The sequence below is a fragment of the Anoplophora glabripennis genome, unplaced genomic scaffold (genome assembly GCF_000390285.2).
Source record: "Anoplophora glabripennis isolate ALB-LARVAE unplaced genomic scaffold, Agla_2.0 scaffold1601, whole genome shotgun sequence".
Lineage (NCBI taxonomy): Eukaryota > Metazoa > Arthropoda > Insecta > Coleoptera > Cerambycidae > Anoplophora > Anoplophora glabripennis.
In genome coordinates, this window is record NW_019417678.1 from 21,058 (window position 1) to 42,163 (window position 21,106).

The 21,106-nt window shown below is 32.3% G+C and overlaps 1 protein-coding gene across 5 annotated transcripts; it reads right to left on the minus strand.

Moving 5' to 3' along the window:
* Positions 1-274: 274 nt before the first annotated feature.
* LOC108915550 (transformer-2 protein homolog beta) lies at positions 275-20,651 on the minus strand. Of its 5 annotated transcripts, none has more exons than XM_018721614.2 (8): positions 20,512-20,651; positions 20,206-20,303; positions 16,566-16,667; positions 11,467-11,614; positions 9,826-10,001; positions 5,222-5,260; positions 4,154-4,257; positions 275-654 (listed from the first exon to the last, which is right to left on the minus strand). In XM_018721614.2, the coding sequence occupies exons 1-8, from the start codon at positions 20,524-20,526 to the stop codon at positions 644-646; spliced, it is 693 nt and encodes a 230-aa protein (XP_018577130.1). In that variant the 5' UTR covers positions 20,527-20,651; the 3' UTR covers positions 275-643. The 5 variants fall into 5 exon arrangements, with proteins under 5 accessions (XP_018577130.1, XP_018577129.1, XP_018577128.1 ...); XM_018721613.2 differs by having other exon boundaries at positions 11,467-11,620; XM_018721612.2 differs by having other exon boundaries at positions 4,154-4,233; positions 11,467-11,734.
* Between the last annotated feature and the right edge of the window lie 455 nt (positions 20,652-21,106).

Consider the following 21,106-nt stretch of genomic DNA (forward strand, 5'->3'; position numbering starts at 1 on the left):
AGTCTGAAGGGGACTTGAACGATCTTGTTTTCAATGCAATTCATGATATATAGATGACTTCTAAAGACAAAAACAATTTCATTCTTCAAGAGAGTTGCAAAAAATTTTCTCAATTCTCTTGATGATTTTCATTTTTTCATTCTTTATATTCATTGCTGAATTCATTGACATTAGCTAGCTTCACATTGAAGTGTTTAACGCAACTTGAGAAAATTTCAATTTCATCCAAAACCTCTTGTTCTTAACCCTTTTTAAAAAACACAAAAAACAAAGATTAGTCTAGGAATTATGTATTTATTAGGTACTATCTAAATGTCACATTCATAAATTAAAAAAAATAAAACCTAACACATTCCATTAATAATGAACTTCAAATTTCTCGATTTTTTTTTTTTGGTTTAGTTAAATTTACAATAAATGGCACGATCTTGCCATACTTTTTGATAAACAGGAAAAAAAATTAACGCGAATCAAACAATATAAAATTAGAGAGAGTTTATGCCAATGTGAGGAGAAATAATTATTTCAGTATTCAATATGTATCTCCAGTATGTAATTTGTACATAAAATGGAATAAACCCTCTACAAAATTATTACATCTAAACAATGCGTCCTTTTTAAATACGTAGTACCTCCACGGAGTTTAATAACGACCTGAAATTCATATGAAGTAAACACGGATTAAAACAAATATCAACACAAGGAAAATAAATTCACAAGAACATAAAGAAAAAAGCTAATAGGTGTTTCTTCGGTACATTTTAGCTCAAATATATATAAATCCTCATCAAATAATAAGATAGTCATTCACAAATTCAACATTTAAACACACAATTGCATTCGTTCACAAAATATACTAATAATAATATACAAAAACTTGTAGATATTTTGCTCATGACAATTTGATTCTTGTTTGTAGTTTCTGTTCGTGAACTAAATTTGCAAGTTTTTGCTAAAACAGAAATTTGTTTTTTTTTTTTGTATGAGCGTAAATAATCCATTATATTGTTTGTAGAAACATATTGACACAATAACTAATTTGGTAGACATTGTATATACGTACAGGCCAGAGACAATGAAAATTCAATAATTGTTATATGTGAAAAATATAATAGATATATTTAAATATAGAATATAAATATTCTTCAGTTTGCAATCACAAATGAAAAATGGAAACAAAATAATGTTGCAATTTGAAGAGTGGAATTAAGTATTATTCTGTTATAAAAAAATATGAAATAACTACTTTGAGAGAGCGGTTAAATTAATTACTGGTAATAATACCTAGATTACGTTTGAATTTATTATAGTTATACAGTGCAACCTCTTTAATCCGAACACACGCTAATCCGTACGTGCGTAGTCGGCAGTCGTTCCCGCCTGTCCTCCCAATGTCAGTTTGTTTGCCTATAGCGAAGAACCTGTTGCGTGTCGTGTTTTGTGTAACAGTTTTGAAGTTTTTTTGGAAGTAAGAAATGTCAAAAAGAGAGCACGTAACTCTGGTTTAATAGAAAAACTTCAAGTTCTAAAAGATATAGATTCCGGTGTAAGCTATTCAACTATTACAGCCAAATATGGCATTGGGAAGGCTACAGTTTCTGACATTAAGAAAAACAAAGAAAAATTCATGGCATATCTCTATGAAAATGATGTCGGTCCTTCAGACAGAAAAACTTTAAAATTTAGTTCAAACCCAAGTCGAAAAAGTCTTATTTACGTGGTTTATCCAAGAAAGAGCAAAAGGTAAGTTTTTGTATTGTTTAAACAGGTTATAAAAATGTATGAAATATAAGATCCAGGTATCAGCATGTTTAAAAAAAAAAAAATAGGAAAAACATGTATGTATTATTTTTTAGGTTCTCCAATTTCTGGGGATATTCTATGGGAGAAAGCTATGAATTTCTATAAACAAATAACACAAAGGGAAGATTTCAAGGCAAGCTCGTGGTGACTTCATAAATTCAAAATGAGATTTGGTATTCGCCAGTTAACAGTTTGCGGAGAATGACTACCTAGCGACTATGATGTAGTCTTAACCATTTGTGGAAAAGCTTGCACAACCATTACCACCTGCGACACTTGAAGAAAAGTTTTGTGACAGTGATGAAGAAGAAGAAATCCCATTAGCTAGGTTAGCCAGACAAATCACTGAGCCAAAACTTACAGAGATAGAAAATGAACTGGAAGAGATTATACCAATTTGGGTAAAAATCTGGATCAGAGCTTAATAAAAGAATATATTGAAGAGTGGGTAGTGCATCACAAAGCAATCAGTGATGAACTAAGTGAAACTGACATAATTCAAGAAATTAATGATGTAGATTCTGATGGTATTCGATACATTTTAATAGATTCAATTACAGTTTGTCAAAATATGAATTAATGCACAAATAACAGACTATCCCTCATTTTATCGCAAATTTTCTATAAAATGGACTGAGTTTGAAACTCAAATTACTTTTTGTTGTAAAGAAATTTGTAATTTACGATTCCACTTGTTCAAATGCAAAACACCAATCTCAAGAATAATAAGTGTAAAATTTTTTTAAAAGATTCAACACTTTAATTATGAATTAATGAGAGTAGGTATTAATCAAAGATTGAAAGTATATATAAAAAAGATCATTTAAAAATGCGATGGGATGAGTAAAATGTCATGATAAATTACACCGATAACAAGTCAGTGAAACAGAATTTTGTGTTCTAACATAACCTTGACCTTATTGTTTCAATAACTTTAAATTTTACCAAAATTAAATTGCCAACGTGAATTAAATAAAATTATTGTTTCAAACAAAATTGTGGGTCACACGGCTTGTAATTGCTTAAGAAGGCTCTGTAGATTCATCTTTAAGCACACTTGTGTACGAGTTGTTTTTTGGAAAAGGTTACAAATGATGCCAATACTTGCAGAAGTAATTGCCAAAATCTGAAATTCTCAGATCTCCTGTCATGCAAAATAGTGTTGAGAAAATTATAATTATGTACAACCCGTTCTTTGCTCAGACATTTTACTTGCAAAGCTTGCTGCTTGCTTAGTCACCAATCAAATTATTTGTTCATTAGCCCGTGTGACAAACGTGTGATTTACAGCTGTTTACAAAAAAAAAAAACAGATCTCAGTAGAGTTTTTAAGTTTCATTTTGAGTTTTTTTTGTTTTCGAGTTGTACATTTTCTTATATTAAAAATTTAAGTTTTATTTTCCTCAATAAAACCATCCAACCTGCGTTTTTTTAAGTAAATATTTATTTTATTTACAAATATTTATTTGCAATAATTTTTTTTTTTTCTAAAAGTTTGTAAATATTTTATGTTATAAACTTTCACCCCCAAAAATTCTAAACAGCTCAAATAATCAGAAAACAGAGCTTAATTCACATAAACTAATACATTACTTACATAATAAAAAAACAATTGTTAAAGAAGCGCACGCAAGTATCTTATACTAACGGTAACGTACTCACATTTCAGATTCAAAAATTAGCTGAAGATAAAACTTTTCATTTGTAAAAATCAGTTGATTGTGTTTCACAAGAAATAACTGAAAAAACTAATACATTTTCATTCTCTAACTAAATTGAAAATTTTGGAACCAGATATAATACGATTATCCTGTTTACAGAATGTATTTTTTTAGATCCTTCAATCCGAAAGCATTTCTAGCTGGACTGTAGACAAAGTAAAATTTTTAAATTTTTCTCCATATTTTATTTTTATATTTATTTATTTTAGTTAGAAGAGATTATTCCAAGTAGCGACATAATAATCTCATGTGAAGTCTAGAATGACTTATATGATTGCAAACTATTGTAAACAATCTATTGCAATGTGTCAATACTGAAAAATAAAAATTTCTAAATATATTCTCATATACGTCTCATATTTTTTTTTCAGTAATTACATATTTGAGCACAACATTAATTTCAGCAACATTACAATTTAGTAAAATTTTTCCGTCATTAAAATCAACATAATTCTTGTGATGTTTTGAAAATTTTTGTGATCTTATTTTTTATTTTTTCAAATTAGACAAAAAAAATCTGGAAAAACATTTTGTTAATAATATATTTCTCTAGAATAAAAAAGTGGAACGTATAATCATATTCCTTTATGTTCTTGTAAACAAAAGTGTTAATTAAAAATGTTACTTACGGGGCGAGTAACTGCGAGATCTTGATCTATCATAGCGGCGCCTTCTATAATATGGCGAAGGAGATCGACGGTGGCTGTATCTGGAACCTCTGCCATAATAATCACTATGACAAAAATAAAAACTTGATCATATCATAAAACAAATTAATTAGTGTCGCTTTATAAGCTTTTTTTGTTGCCGTTATAGTTCTCACTACCTAGGAAATGTTCTATTATATTGATTTATCAATAATCAGTCCTATTTTTTTTTGTAATAACGCTGCATTACCTTTTGTATTTTTAAATTTATTTGTGAAAGGTATTTAAGTTAATTCAAGATAATTAAAAAATTTTTTACTATCAGACTGAATTAATTTTGAGGTATTTAAATAGGTGGCTCAACTTATGCTACACCGCATCAGACAATTCTGCAAGTGGAGATATTTTTTTAAAGTTTTGTGTTTTATATACAATTTTGTTCTATTAATATTTATTAGTTCCATTTGTAAGGATGCCACTTAAAAAAGCAAACCTAAAGTAAAATACAGAAATGATTTACGATTTCTTAACTATTGTGGCTATTTTTATAATTCAGTCTTTGTCAGGGTTGATGGTTAGAATAACATGAATAAAATATTTTAGGTATGTCCTTAAATTAATAATAATTAGAAATATTGTTTTCATTTAATTATTAATTATTGTTTACCGTTTATTAGGTGTCGCTGGTATAATTCAATCAATGCTAGTCAGGTCATGTAGCCAGTAGAGTAGTTGTTTCCAGTAAATCATCAGTAAAGAATCTTGTACAAGAGGGTGATCTTTTGCAAATCTAGATTTTCAATATCAAATACGATATTTAGGAGGAATTTTTAAATTTATTTGACAGAAACAACCAGCCACATTTCCCAGGTAATAGGAATAGCAATGGAAAAAGTTTACAAATTCGCCTTTAGTACTTTTTTAAATTTAATTAAGTTCTGTACACATTTTGTACATTACCATGCAGTCTTCTATTCTTTGGGTATAGACAGAAAAAAAAATATTGTGTAAAATTTAAACCAATAAAATTTGATTTTCAATAATACTTACTCTCTGTCCCTTCGCCTATCATAGCGGTCACTGTATTTGCTGCAAAAAAATAAAAATATATTTTTTACTGTCTAGTTTAACAGCAAGAATAGAGATGTTTAAAAATTCGAATTTTACCTTTCGACATTTTTAAAATATTCATTTGGACATGTTTGAGAAGGCCTTTAAAGCCTGCTTTGACTCAAAAGCAAACTTACTATTCTCCTCAGAAACTTCTGCTTTAATGTACCAAAAAAGAGCCGTATTTCCTTTCGCAGCATATAAAGAAAATAAAAGCCTCTTTTGGATAATTTAGGTACATCCTAACTATCAGAATGATTGATTTGAATGAAGATATTGAAAAAAGTCCCAACTCTAATCAGTGACATAGATATGACATATTAGCGATTAGAAAAGATCAGGATAAATTTAAAGCGGATTATTTCAAAATATGTCAAAATGGCATGCCTGTACCTCAAAATACTTTATGATACGTCTCATTTATGAATAACTTTGTTCCATTTTTGACATGTTTATAATATTTTTTGGAAATGTAAGATAATTCCGATTGGGTTCACTAAAATGCAAACAAAACAAAAATATATCAATTATACTTTATCGTTCAAAAGGTTCTTTTTTCACAAAAAAATTGTAATGGGATGGGTGGTGGTACAGAACCATTGTCCAGATGTCTGCGGCAAATGACAGACAACTGCTATACACATTTTCATATGTTAGGGTGATGAGAGGAGAACCATGGCAAACCTACTCATTGACACTAAAGACCATCGTTTTAGATTACCACATAGGTAATTTTTAGTAAAATTAATTGTAAATAATTAATTCAGTCAAAAAGTATTGTTGCCCGACAAATTTCAAGCCGCATTTTTTCAGTCCGACAGCTGAAAATCGGTATTTTCAAGGGGTATGATAAATCGATTACCACATGTCGGACAAAAATAACACACGATAGAAATGTGTTAATTGATTTTCAATACCCTGTTATTTTGACATGTTTCGACCGGAAGACACGTCAATGTCGGAAGAATTTCTATCGGACAAATTTAAATCGGCATTTGCAACAAAATTTCCAGTAACTGAAGTTAAAAATAAAAGATGTGGTCTTGACTTTTCAAGATCCCGGGAAATTGCCATGTATTTGGACTTTTCCAAATGGAAAAGCGGAGGAATCGAGAAAAGTTGCAGAGGAAAAGTGTGGTAGACTCGTCAAAAGGATGCACCTCAGGAGTTATAAGGTATGTGGTAATCAACTTTCCAGGGGGGGCTGTACTGTGGACTATTATTATGCCAGTTGGGAAAAAATTTAAAATTAACCCTTTCACTGCTCCAGACGTATATATTCGCTAAAAATTTATAGGGTTCAAACTGCTCCAGACGTATTAATTCGCATGAATAGTTAAATTGGATCAGGCTGCTCAAACCGTATATATATTCGCAAACATGCGCATTAGTGATTGGGTTATTGCAATTGGTAAGTCGAATTTTTGCGGGCGAGCTTATACCGATTGTGACAAATATTTTTATGAAAAGAGGTACTGGTAATAATACCAAGATTGTTCATGTTTCTTTCAGTTTCTATTTAGTACATATACTGTATTTTATTCAAAATAAAATCGTAAAATTTATCGTAAATCGTAATTTAACACAACATAATGTAAAACTATAAGTGGTCTAACTGCTCCAGACGTATATATTCGCACGCGATAAACTTTCGCGCACGGCACGGTAGCTACGTTCAGACGTATTGCGCAGCGAAAGGGTTAATGAAATCAACCCTTGTGCGAAAAGGATCATTCAAGGGTAATTTTTATGAAAATAGTTTTGCCTAAACAAAAAATCTCACACTCAAAAAAGCAGACAAATATAAAAAACAAAAAAACATCACTTCATATCGTGCACTTTAAATAGTTGTTGACGTTTCGAAAATCTGTTTTTAACACTTTAAATTGTCAAAGTAACTAAAATGAAAAGTCAAAAGTTCAGAAGACGGAAACAAATAAATTTTCGAAATGTTGTTTTAAAGTGAGCAATATAAAGTGGTGTTTATTTCAAAACAATAACCCTTGACTGATCCTTTTGGCGCTAGGGTTTATTTCAGAAATTTTTAAATTTTTTCACAGGTGGCAAAATACCCAAAAATAAAGAAAAAAGAAAAGAAATTTTAATCCTTTGGAAAAGCTTCTTTCAATGGTTTTAGAAATTCTCCCAAGAAACTTTATAGGAAATTTTCTTTAAATAAATTTAAGATTTTAAATTTGTCCCCAAATATCAACCAATAGGCTACTGTAAGCCATCAGTTAATCCCGTGATTTATTTGGCACATATTATTATTAAGCATTCTTGTATAATTCAAGTTATAATGAAAGAAAGAGACCAGTAATAACAGATCAATTAAAAATATTTTTCAAAAACTCAAGAATATAGTGGAAAGTGAATATGACTGTACATAATTGCAGTTCCAATACCATTTTCTAAAACTTTAAATTTAAACGTTAATTTCAAAACTCTAACTGCACATATTTTGATATTTTATAATGCACTGAAAAGAAAATAGACGACTCCAAAGCAACTCCGAAGCACATTCAAAATCAGTATACTGAACCAATTTGCTTATTTTTAGATTTTTATGTAATGACTACTAAATTTAAAATACAACATATGTTTGGTATTTTTTTTAAAGCTTTCATTATACCGGTCTGGCCAAGTAAATTACATGCATCTCCCCTATCAACTTAGGGTGGAAGGGGTTGGACATGACATATCTCATCGAGGCTGCGACTCGGACTCTCATAATTGGCTGGCTGTGGGAACGCACGTGCCCCATTGCATTTTTCGTGAATCGACCCAATACTTAAAGCGCTTTGCTGTTTGTTTAGTTTTATTTTTATTATTATTCCACTCAAACCTTTGAAGTAGACGGAATATTACAAAATAAAAATGGTGTAGTGCGGAACAAAAAATTAATATTAAATGGTATTGTCGTGCAGAAAGTGCAGAGGAAGTCTTTGGTCAATTTATATTTTCATACCCCGACGAATCAGTGACCACTGCTACAACTGTTTTGAATATTTTTCATAAGTTTGAGGAGTGTAGATGTGTTAATCGGTGTACGAAATGTAGCAATCAGGAATCTCATCAAATTCCTGAAGCAAGGAGAGAAAAAGAGGTGGTTTTATGGAAGTAAGTGGGCCGTGTTCCTCCCAAATTTCCGAAGAACTTGACATGCCAAGTCGTACGGTTCGTCGCATCTTAAAAGAGAACGGTTATAAAGCCTATAAAATGCAAACTTCTCAAGAAATTATTCCCAGTGATCAAATAAGGCGTATGGAGTTTTGTGAATCCATTAGGGGAAAAAATAGATGAAAATAATGAATTTACTAGGCAGATTTTATTTACAGACGAATCATCTTTTTCCCTACTTGGCCGTCATAATCTTTCAGTGGTCTAATATTGGTCCCGGGAAAACAAGCATTTAAGTATACCATTAAGAATGCTGTACCCTCAAAACGTAAATGTTTGGGTTGGCATTTTATGCGATAATATTGTGGGTCCCTTTTTTATTGATGATAACTTAAATGCTAAGAAAAATTTGCATTTATTACAAAATACTAACTGTACGAAACTTGGATGTAAATTTTGAGGAAATTTGGTTTCAGCAAGACGGATGTTCTGCACACAACGCAAGGCCAGTTCAAGATTATTTGGAACAATCTTTTCCTGAAAGGCTTATTTCCACAAGAGGTATCATACCTTGGCCTCCTCGATCTCCAGATCTGACACCCTGCGACTTCATTTTATGAGGTCATTTAACGCAACTTGTTGATGTTCATCAAGAATTATACGACAGGGTATTGTGAAGCTCAAGCAGGTGGTTTGTTTGAACACCTTATTAGTTAATAATAAGCATTTGAAAATAATTCATTATTTTGCTTAAGATTTACCACTCATTTTATTTTAGAATAGCATTTTAATTTTTACTAAAAGTTGTAAATAATTTGTAATAAAGTTGGAATGCTTTAGTATGAATTCAAAACCTCTCATCTTGTAAAAAAATATCGTACAAATAGGGTAATTACTGTACGTATGGCAACACTGCTGTCAATTCCAGGCCGTGGCTTATACTCTTTATACCATCGCAATAAATCAAAAACGTAACTATTGTCCAGTATTCTATCTTCCGTATGTACGTATCTTAGAGGTATGTTGTTCCCAAATTCCTAATGCAAGACAGAGACAATAAACCAATACCTAGTCAAGGAGAGCTTAGAACCGCAGGTTTTGCGCAGTTCTTATGGCATTTTTTTATTCCCTTATTTCGGTGGAATCAAGTTAAACAAATGATATGGGGGCGGAGTCAGAATTATTAGGGGTGACTGGTGAAATATTTATATAATTTACAAACTTTGTATCGGAAATAAAGATATGGCCAGTCCGGTATGTTGAATGTCTTTGCAAGTTTTGTAATTTATATTTCAAGATTTTCAAGAACAAACAAAAAGGATCTTTCCGATCCCTGGTTATTTACGAATTTACATAATAACTAAGTTAGAAATTAAATCTATTTCAGTTTTTTCAAAAAATATATAATAAAAATTTCTACTTACTATGTAGGTTTTCCCATATATATGCCTGGTGTTGGTGTGTGTGCCCTTTCCGTTATTGAATAATCAACTCTAATATTTTTACCATTTATCTTCATTCCTGAACACTGTTCTTTAGCTACTTTAGCATCTTCGGTACTTTCAAAATATACAAATGAAAATCCTCTGGAGCGGCCAGTCTAAAAATTAAATTAAGATAATAATAAATACCAGTTTTCATGCAGTAAATACTAGTCGTTCTACTGTAATAAATTATTATTAAGGTTCAAGAGTAAATAATACATTTTGAGCATTACATTTTTTTTTTATACACGATGAAAAATATTCTTATCAGTAGATTTATTATATTATATTTTGGATATACAGAAATTAATCATCGTATACGGCTTTATTTTTTTCAAAATATTCTCCATGAAGATCAATATATTTTTGCAAGCATTAAAACAATTTTCCAATCCGATTGAAGTACCTCTAAAAATGGATTTGAACGCATCAACCATTTTTTCAGACCTCGTAATTTATTTTTGATGCACAAGAATAAAAAAGTCACTGGGTGCCTAATGAGCTCTGTATGACGAATTATCAATTCGTCTTTGTCAGTTCTCAGTCTCTTGTTTCCGCAATGGCCAAGTGGAGAATGATGGGTCTTCAGCAGTTGGTTTCTTCCAAAGACTTCTGACAAATAAATGGTTGTGTACCATTCAGAGTTGACCAACTAACGTAGCACTAATGGTAGTCACCACATGTTCAGTTTTTCCGAAAAAAACAGACGACCATTTGCTTACAAGTGTTTTGTGTGTGAATAACTTTTGTTGGATCTTCATCTGAAAGACCCATACAGTTGACTATGTTTACTTTCTGGCTGACACTGGCACAGATTCATGATTCATCACCTGTTACGATATCACATGATGATCTTTCAATATTAGTTCAAACACAATATCAATGTTTTCCAGAACAACAACCAATTTTATACAATCTTCACAAAATTTGTCAATGAGGGAACCACAGCCAAGATTGAAGTAGTTTTTGATGGTACTTCATTGCCAAAAGTCGATTTAAGTTCATCAACGCACTGTTGTTGAGATAATCCACGTTGAAAGTTGTAAAAAATATTGCACGGAAATATTAACTTAATTCCATTTTTTGGCCAAGATTAATTTTTTCAGTCACTGTAAACAACATAAATAGCCCATGTATATCAAAACGTTCTGAGTATGTATACTGACAAAAAGTCTAACTTTACGAGAGGGACATGGGACGTCAGTTGTCAGATGGCAGCACAATGATCCTTTCCCGAAATAATATAAAAGACAACCCTCATACCTTTTTTTATTTAGCGACTACTTGCAAATTGTGGCAGAGAGCAGTTCTCTTTTACTTTACAGAGATGTATTAGGTAAATTAGCGTTGGTATAATAGGTTATTGGCATGCCCTTTCTCTTAACGGATTTTTGATTATTTATAGTTGATCTGTTCAGAATTATGTTTCTACGAGTATTTATTTCTCATCATGTTGTGTAGAAATAAATTACAAACCTGTACGGATCACTCACACATTTTTGTCATTATGTAAATGTAAATAAGGTAAATATAAATTCAAATTTATAAACTACTAAGACATCTAAATTACCAAAAACTTACCTTAGCATCGATTACAACTTGTACTCTCTCAACTGGTCCGTATTTTGACATAATGTGATACAGTTCATCTTCAGTAGTATAAACGCTTAGTCCAAAAACTCCAAGACATCTAGAGGGCTTAGGATTGTCGCGTGTTCCCATGTGACGCCTGCGACTAGACATAGGGCTATGTGAGTGTGACCGTCGGCCGTATCCCGGAGATCGCGAATGACTTCGCGAATATCTCGAGGACTTGTAACGTCTGTCTGAGCGTGATCGACTCCGCGACCTGAAAGGTCAAATTAAGTCTAATCTAAATCGCACATGTTTAAAAATGTTCCTTATGTTATGTGTAGCCACACAACCAGATGTGCTCTATATATTAACTTACTACATAGCAAGCATAAAAATAAAAAAAGAAATGATGGTTTCGGTTTCAACCCAGACAACGCCTTAGTCCAATAATGTGCTACAAGTTACAGTCAGAAACATCTCACAGTAAAATGCAGTTAATTCACTCAAGCATAATAATTCAGCATAACACTTTAATGTCCTATACAAACTAGGGGCAATTTTGCTACATCCATTCTTATCGTCAGTAATATGCCGCATATGCTAAGACTTGTTCTGAGACAGAATGATACTATGCCGATACAAATTTGCCCTAGTGTGTACAAGGCTTAAGAAATTAAATATTATAATTATTTATAATTAATAATATTATACAAAAGAAAAATAACATTAGTTATTGGTAGATTACAGACAGATGATTTTGAATGATGAATTAATGAACATGATAAGAAATGTAAAAAACATATAATGTAGCGTAAAATAAAAAAGAAATGGAAAATTTTCTTGGAACAAACATCATTCCAAATTGTAATAGAAACTAAACAAAATTGTCTATTTTTTAATGTGTATGAAAGGCATCACTTAATTCAACTGCCAAACTTCTACAAGATGTTCTTTGGAAAAAATTAACACAAAAAGTTCCAACGAACTAATGGCCAATTCTTACGAAGATGGTGAATAGTAAATTTTGACAAAAAAATTACCTAGTATTCTCAGGTTTCCATTTTCCAATAATAATTTCCTATCTTTTTCGTCGTTACCTACCGCGTAAATGTTTAACAGTGATTATTATAAAAATTGTGATCATCATAAAATATGTATTACTGAACTTTAAGGGATTATTAATACAACTAAATATGTAAACTGGTGTAGTAGTTCTATATAAAATAAATATATTCTTGAATAACAAGTGCGTGTGTGCGAGTTAATAAAACAAAAGAAAATAAAAGGAAAGGAGGAAACGGAACTAGTGTTTGACGCCAAATTGGAATATTATACAGTTGTTCCTACCATGTAATTTTTATTTTGCTTTGTTCACATATAAATTGTGTAGATTTAAGTTGATTTTGGAAAATACTTTTAAAAATCTTCGCATGGTAGGAACTCAAATTAAAAATAAAAACACCGCCACTAAAAACAAAAAAAATTAAAAACTGACCTATTTAGATTTTTTTCTTAATATGAAAATTTAAATTTAGTCAAAATAAATTGAGAATTTGGCTCATAAAGCCTTATATTTTTTGAAAAATGTGATTTTTAATTTTGGCCTAATAAAATAATGTCCTTAATCAACCCATTATGTAGTTCACATTCTAATTAAAAATTGTTTTATTGCATGTTAAAATATTTCAGGCAATGATAATACACGCTGTGGTATTGTTTTCACAGATTTAATTTCTTTGTAGAATAAAAAGTGCGTTATGTAACTTATACATTTGGTATTATCCGTTAATTTATCAGATTATTATATTTTCTTCTGCTGTACAAGATGTGTTTTATAAAATAAATTGTGGTTCAGTGAAAAGCATTTTGATTAATCCAAAAGTGTCGATGCAAATTCAGAAGTGGAATTCGAAGTTAGTGTTTTCGTGATGAGTAGTGATAGTGTGACAGAATACCATGTCCAAAAGACAACCCGTAAACATAAATATACATCTGAAAGGTCAAAGAAAGGACATGAAAATCTTGAAAGTAGTACCAGATTAGATACAGACACAAAAAAATCCAAGAAAGTGAGGATTGAGGAAATAATCACCAAAAAGGTTTGTGAAGAGTTACACTCGTTGCACACATGCCGGAACCGGCTAACCGGATCCAGTTACCCGGCAGCAAAGTACAGTCTTATGGCAGCTTTCACAAGTGACGGAAGGAGCTAACCGGCGAGCAGCCGCCGGTTTGTAGCCGGTCACCACCACTACCAGCCCGGCTGGTAGTAGTGCGTAGTTTTGTATTGACGCTTTCACACTTACCGGGTGCTTGCTGGGTTCAGTCGTCCGGTTTAATTGAAAAGAACAAGACGTGTCAATTATTTTTTTAAATATTTGTACGCAACTATGTCAAATGTTTGTTCGCTAGAAGTAGATATTGAATACTTTATATCACTGGTTGAAACCAGACCTGTCCAGTGGGACAAAACTTTAGCCTTTTCATATTTTTGGGATATTTTGTTTTTTTTTTATTGCGACGTCGTCGGCAGTAGCTAAGCCACATAATTGCAATGCCTCTACGATCCATCTCTTGTGATAAAAATGCAACTGAGACTAATATCGGTTAAACCGGTTTGAAAATTAAATTACATGTGAGAGCTAGCCGGTAGCCGGGCAAGCGTGAAACGACGCTTAGAAACAAGTTCACAACAGCAGCAGCAGTCAACATCGCAACCGTCATTAACAAGTTCGTCATCAAGTATGATTAGAACCGATATTGTACCCGTGTTTGACTCAGAATCAGGTGAATTAATTTCTCCTAATTGGTTGAATAAAATCGAACTAGAGATAATGAAAAGTTTATTGGACAAAGTAGTGCAGAGTTTAATGGTTANAAGAAAGGACATGAAAATCTTGAAAGTAGTACCAGCTCAGATACAGACACAAAAAAATCCAAGAAAGTGAGGATTGAGGAAATAATCACCAAAAATGTTTGTTCGCTAGAAGTAGAGATTGAATTCTTTATATCACTGGTTGAAACCAGACCTGTCCAGTGGGACAAAACTATAGCCTTTTCATATTTTTGGGATATTTTTTTTTTTTTTTATTGCGACATCGTCGGCAGTAGCTAAGCCACATAATTGCAATGCGTCTACAATCCATCTCTTGTGATAAAAATGCAACTGGGACTAATATCGGCCAAACAGGTTTGAAAATTAAATTACGTGTGAGAGCCAGCCGGTCCGGCAAGTGTGAAACAAGTTCAACAACAGCAGCAGCGGTCAACATTGCAGCCGTCATTAACAAGTTCGTCATCAAGTATGATTAGAACCAATATTGTACCCGTGTTTGACTCAGAATCAGGTGAATTAATTTCTCCTAATTGGTTGAATAAAATCGAACTAGAGATAATGAAAAGTTTATTGGACAAAGTAGTGCAGAGTTTAATGGTTAGCAACATTCCACAGGAAAATACTGCCCCTTTGTTTGAATTTTATATAAAAAAAATAAAATGCAAATGAGAATATTAGTATAAACTAATTCTTAATGGCAGTCAACCAACAAACATACAATACAGTAGTATAGACACTAACCCTTTATAAATAAAAACCAATTGCAATTGTTAATTTAAAAAAATCTATATTTTGAGAAATTCCTTGATTTTCTTAAGTATTTTCAAATCTATGGAATTCCCAATATTTCCAGATTTCCCAGATAGGTATATGCCTTGGAAAATACAGCAGCTTGAAAAGGAAGATGAATTTTTTTTATATATCTTCTAAAACAGTACCAAATTTGGTAAACAATTTTGCTATTACAGTAATTCGGCATTATTTTTTCCGCGTTTGTCTACTATCCTTGAAGAATACAGTTTATAGTTGTAGTTTAGTTGAAAGATTATTTTACAGAAAAATAAAAACATTACAATATACATATACAGGGTTCATAGTTCAAAAGTAAGAATGAATTCCCTGACTTTTCCAGGTTTTCCCTGACTTTCAAAATAAAATCCAGGTCACTTGTAGTTCATTTTTACATACTAATTGGTGTTTATGCATTAAATTTTTTCTCAACTGGAGCCCATAATCTTTTTATACTCTAAGAACCTCTTATAAAGGTTTCAAAACCACAAATATTTTTCTCTTTCAAGAACCCAGGACCCCAGTTGCAAACATCAAATTCCCTGACTTTCATGAATATTTTTAAAATTCCCTGACTATTCCCTGTTTTTTATGAAGAATAACGAATTCCCTGACTTTTCCCGGTATTCCCGGTTTTCCCGGCCGCTACGAACCCTGATATATATGCACATCCAAATGTAATATGTAGGTATGTATAATGGACCAATCTCTTTGTTAATAAACAATTAAAAATAACGTTTTTTAATTTAATACTGTTTATATTATACATATTTGCTTAATTCGAATTTTCCAGTACTCTTAGGTTTTTAATAGTGCCGGATCAATGAGAATGTACTGTAATTGTATTCAGTGTCACAAAAAAAAACGGAAGGTACTTTTTTAGTTATCTCTTGGAAAATGTTATTTTTGTCTTTGTAGCATGAAAGACAGAGGGTAACTGAAAAAATTATTGCCATTGAAAAAGTAAAGAACATGGTTTAAGAAAAATTAAAAAAAAACTGATGTTTATCTTCACATGTAAATAAATATTTCTAAACACTAAAGATGGTTACTTTAAAATCAATGAGTTGTGAACTAAAAAAATAAACTATTTCTGTGTTCAATATTATACTACATTTACTAGACCAAAAAAAGAAAAAAGAAAAATGACAAGTCAACTTCAAGCTGCTATATCTTCGTAAGGAGCTGGAATTGACCCCTGGTACATTAGAACTTTTTGTGTTAACTTTCATTAAGGAAAACCTTGTAGAAGTTCTGAATTAGAAGTAATTGACACCCAACTTTAAAAAATATAATACCATACTCCAAATTTAATTTACTCAACTTTCGACTTTTTAATAATCTGACAATCCATCTCTTCAAAAACTTATGTTCAATTTTCAAAGGTGAAAAAGTGGTTAATTACAAAAAAATGTTATGCTGCACATTCAGAAAAAAATAAATTCTTGTAATTCGCAAAAGTTATTAACATATATTTTACCTGTATACTCTATCTCTATCTTCCCGATCTTCCCTGTCTCTGCGCCTTTCTCTGTCACGATCACCATCTCTATAAGAAATTTTTCTGCTTCTGCTTGGACTCCTATACACACATAAATACTTTTTATATTACATAATTACGGGATAACAAAATTTTAAAACATTATTAAACAATATATGTATATGGTTTCAATTTATTTATGGAATTTAGAAATGCAATAATGCCCTGCATTCTGTCAAATAAGTTACCGGAATTTGTAATTTAAAAATTCCGTGTAAAGTAGATTTAAATTTCCTTTTTGATACTGGTAGCAATGTTCTCTACTCGCGAAGTTTGAGTTTGAGCACGATCTGTTAAGTAGTTTGTTTACAGCTCTTAATTTTGTTAGTCAACCCAACGTGTGTTATTGAGTTTTATCGAAAACTCAAGTGAACTGGAAGAAAACATCCATAAAGTGAAGAAAATGGTAGTTGCAAACCATCATTATAGTTTGAGAGAGCTGGTATATGAACTGAACTATCTCACAAATCAGTTCGTTCCAATAGTAGTCAATGTTTTGGGTATGAAATGCATTGCAAAAGGGCTGGTTGCAAAAGAGATGAATTTTCTTCAAAAAGAGCATCGCGAACATGTTGCTGAAGACATGCTTGATCAAGGCGATCAAGCTAGTTTGGACTTTACATTAATACAAAGCATCATAACGGGTGATGAGACATCGGTTTATAAGTTTGACATGCAAACAAGCTTCGGAATAGCGCTTTTCTAATGAGCCGAAATAAAAAAAACCATGTCAGTCGATTAAAAATCAGTCAAGTTGACTGTTTTCTTTGACTATCCTGGTGTAGTCCACACAATTCTTGGATTTTGCATCACACATAGCATTAATTGTGAATGAATTTTTGACCAAAAACGCAACGAATGTCATCCAGCAGGCACCGTATTCGTCAGACATGGCCCTTGTTGACTTTTTCCTCTTTTTCCAAACTCAAACTACAACATCATGGAACACGTTTCAAGTCGATAAAGGCCATAAAACTAAAATCTCTGTAGAAGTTTAAGTCCATACCGGAATATTAATTAAAAAGTCCTTTGACGACTGGGTTATTTGTTGGAAAAGTGTACTGCTTCAAATGAAGCTTATTTTGAAGGAGACAAAATAAATTTTGATTACACAGGCACACAAAAAATAATGTCAAGACCCAGAGGGTAGACCCTCTAGCCCTCCGTTTTTAGGGTCGTTGAAACCGAATGACCATTTAAAAAAAATTTAACTAGCCATTTCCCCGTTACCATACACCACCTTCTGGGAGTTGAAATGTCAATTCTCATACAAAGTCAAGTAGGGTGTGTATTCCTATGTTTTCTGGGCCACTAAGAACGAAGAAGACTACCAAAAATTAATAAGACCCCCTCGTTACCCCCTAGAGTCACTTTACCACCCCCATACACCTCTTTATGGAGGTTGAAGTGTCAATTTTCATACAAAGTCAAGTGGGTTGTGCATGTCTACGTATTTTAGGCTGCTGAAAACAAATGTGGGTGGCAAAGGATGCTGAGGGTTGACGAGGGGGTTGGATTCATTTCACAGGCACACAAAAAAAAAATGTTAAACCCAGAAGGTACAACCCCTGCCCCTTCGTTTTTGGGTTCGCTAAAACCGAATATGACCATAAAAAAAATTTAACTAGCCATTTCCCCGTTACCACCCCGATACACCCCCTTCTGGGAGTTGAAATGTCAATTCTCATACAAAGTCCAGTAGGGTGTGTATTCCTATGTTTTCTGGGTCACTAAGAACGAAGAAGACTACCAAAAATGAATTATATCTCTTCACTACCCCCTAGCTTCACTTTACCACCCCCATATACCCCTTTGTGGGGGTTGAAGTGTCAATTTTCATACAAAGTCGAGTGGGTTGTGTATGCCTACATTTTCTAGGCTGCTGAAAACAAAGAAGACTACCGAAAATGAATACAATCCCCTCGTCAACCCTCAGCACCCTTTGTCACCCACTTTTGTTTTCAGCGATCTAGAAAACGTAGGCATACACAATCCACTCGACTTTGTATGAAAATTGACACTTCAACCCTCATATAGGAGTGTATGGCGGTGGTAAAGTGACGCTAGGGGGTAACGAGGGGGTTTTTGGTAGTCTTCTTCGTTCTTAGTGGCCCAGGAAACATAGAAATACACACCCTACTCGACTTTGTATGAGAATTGACATTTCAACTCCCAGAAAGGGGTGTACGGGGTGGTAAAGAGACGCTATGGGGTAACGAGGGTGCTAATTCATTTTTGGTAGTCTTCTTCGTTCTTAGTGGCCCAGAAAACATAGAAATAGACACCCTACTGGACTTTGTATGAGAATCAACATTTCAACTCCCAGAAGGGGGTGTATGGGGGTGGTAACAAGGAAATTGCTAGTTAATTTTTTTTTTAATGGTCATATTTGGTTTCAGCAACCCCAAAAACGGAGGGCTAGGGGGGGGGTCTACCCTCTGGGTCTTGACATTTTTTTTTTTGTGTGCCTGTGTTATTAATTAAATATATTGTTTTATTGACAAATTCTAGATACTTTATTGACAAAATTATATTAATAATAAAAAGCAAAATTATAATAACTGAAATTTTTTTATTGAAATTGTTCCCTTTGGAAATGATCAGCCTTAAAAAAAACTGACTCATTTTTTTTAGAGAATTCTATCACATTTAAAGATATTTTGATAACATTTGAAATGGGGGGATTTTTGGAACAAGACAATTTTTCTTAATCTAAGACAGTCGCCAACATTATACCTTAGCATAGATATTGACGAAACACGAAACAAAATATTTCTTGAAATTACTTAAACAAAAAAGTATACTAAAAGGTGAAATGCACCACTTAACGTAACGTTTAAAAAAAATGTGTTTTTTTAAGGTTAATAACTTGTTAAGGAAGCAAGATTATACTAAATCGAATTCAAGTCTTTGATTTTTAAGGTAGCGATAAACCTGGCAATGATCGCCAGCGATTTTTGAAAGAATCTAATACATGGATTTTAATGGAAGGGTTTTTAAGATAACTGGCTCTTAACATTCTGTATTGTATGTAAAATTGTTGTTCTCATGTAAAACTGATCCAGTTTGTCTCACATTCTGTATACAATAAGTCGCATCTATTTTCTTTAACACTTGATTATCACAAATGTTACACTAATAAATTAAACTGGTAACAACTAAATATATTGATGCAATGGAAATTCCTACCAATTCATAAGAGCCCTGTGATTACACATGTACATATTTATCTCAATCTCACATATCAATTCATGTAAACAACAGCTAATATAATGTCCTCCTAATTTTCTACCCCTATTCTGTAAAATGTACTCTTAATGCCGAATTTGGTGACCTATGGAGCATGTTTGGCACTTCTCTAAACATTTACTTATGTGCCGAGTTCTATCAAAAAAAAAAAAATCACATCGTTGATACATTGACTAATTGTGATTATGTGCCGAAATCATATTACAAAATACATCATGCAATTATAAAAATAAGGCCTATTACACAATAGATTTTAATTTCTCATTTAATTTTTGTGGGTATCTTAATAGTGACATCATTATCATTGATATAAGCAAAATAGAAAATTTACCTTGAATAACTTTTACCCTTGTGGTTTCTTGGTGAATCTTCCCGCCTCGCGTGTGGTGAGTGGTCATTCTTTGTTTTATGGCCAGGAGATCGACTTCCCTAATAGCGAGAAAATGTTTCATCAATACAATTAAAAAGTCAATCTATTTAAAGACTATAATGCTGTACTTTACACTTAAATCGATGACAAATTTTTACCGACGCCAGACACGCGTTAGTACGCTGCGCCGGTGGATTCGAAATTTATAATTACAAATAAGAATGTAAAAGTAAATTTATTATACACCAAAACTATTAAAACACTTACCTCACGATCACTCATTGTAGTTTATTATAAATATTGGAGACAAAAATCAGAAAAACTTAAACTTTAGGACTAAAAAGTAACGTCGCCGTAATACAACACGAAATGGCTGCGATATCAAAAACGTGAAATAAGACGCCACAGGGACGCCACCAATAAACGTCTACAAGTACTATTCGATTTGGCGCTGTTGCCGGTTGTCCTTTATTACTTTATTACCTAATGACGATTTCGATTTATATGCATTATGAACGTGTAGTGCGCACTGCTATGACGTAAAGTTCGCCACGAGTGCTACAAAGTTTTGCCCGAAACACTCTGAGCATGCAATTAAATCGAACACGCATCAAATTCTAGTGCTCATTTCATAACCTCTGTATGATTTCTGACTTCGTAATCGTTTGAGAATTGATTCTTGGTAATCGTTAACGCTTTTTTGTGTTCATATAGGTATCAATTTGTATACTACCATAAAAACGCAAGAATGTGCTTTTCAGCTGATATAGTCTCTTTTCCAAATTTGTTTTTTGGGTAAAACACTGATTTTTCAAAATCATCAATTAAAATGTATACAGTTTCCCTATTAAATCTATTTTTT

What these genes read in the sequence shown, in the direction of transcription:
- LOC108915550 (XM_018721610.2), bottom strand. An exon ending in AAGTTGTAATCGATGCTAAG is followed by an intron (nt 10,002 to 11,466) that starts GTAAGTTTTTGG and finishes TTTAATTTTTAG; the next exon opens with ACTGGCCGCTCCAGAGGATT. An exon ending in GATAGGCGAAGGGACAGAGA is followed by an intron (nt 4,258 to 5,221) that starts GTAAGTATTATT and finishes TTTTTGTCATAG; the next exon opens with TGATTATTATGGCAGAGGTT.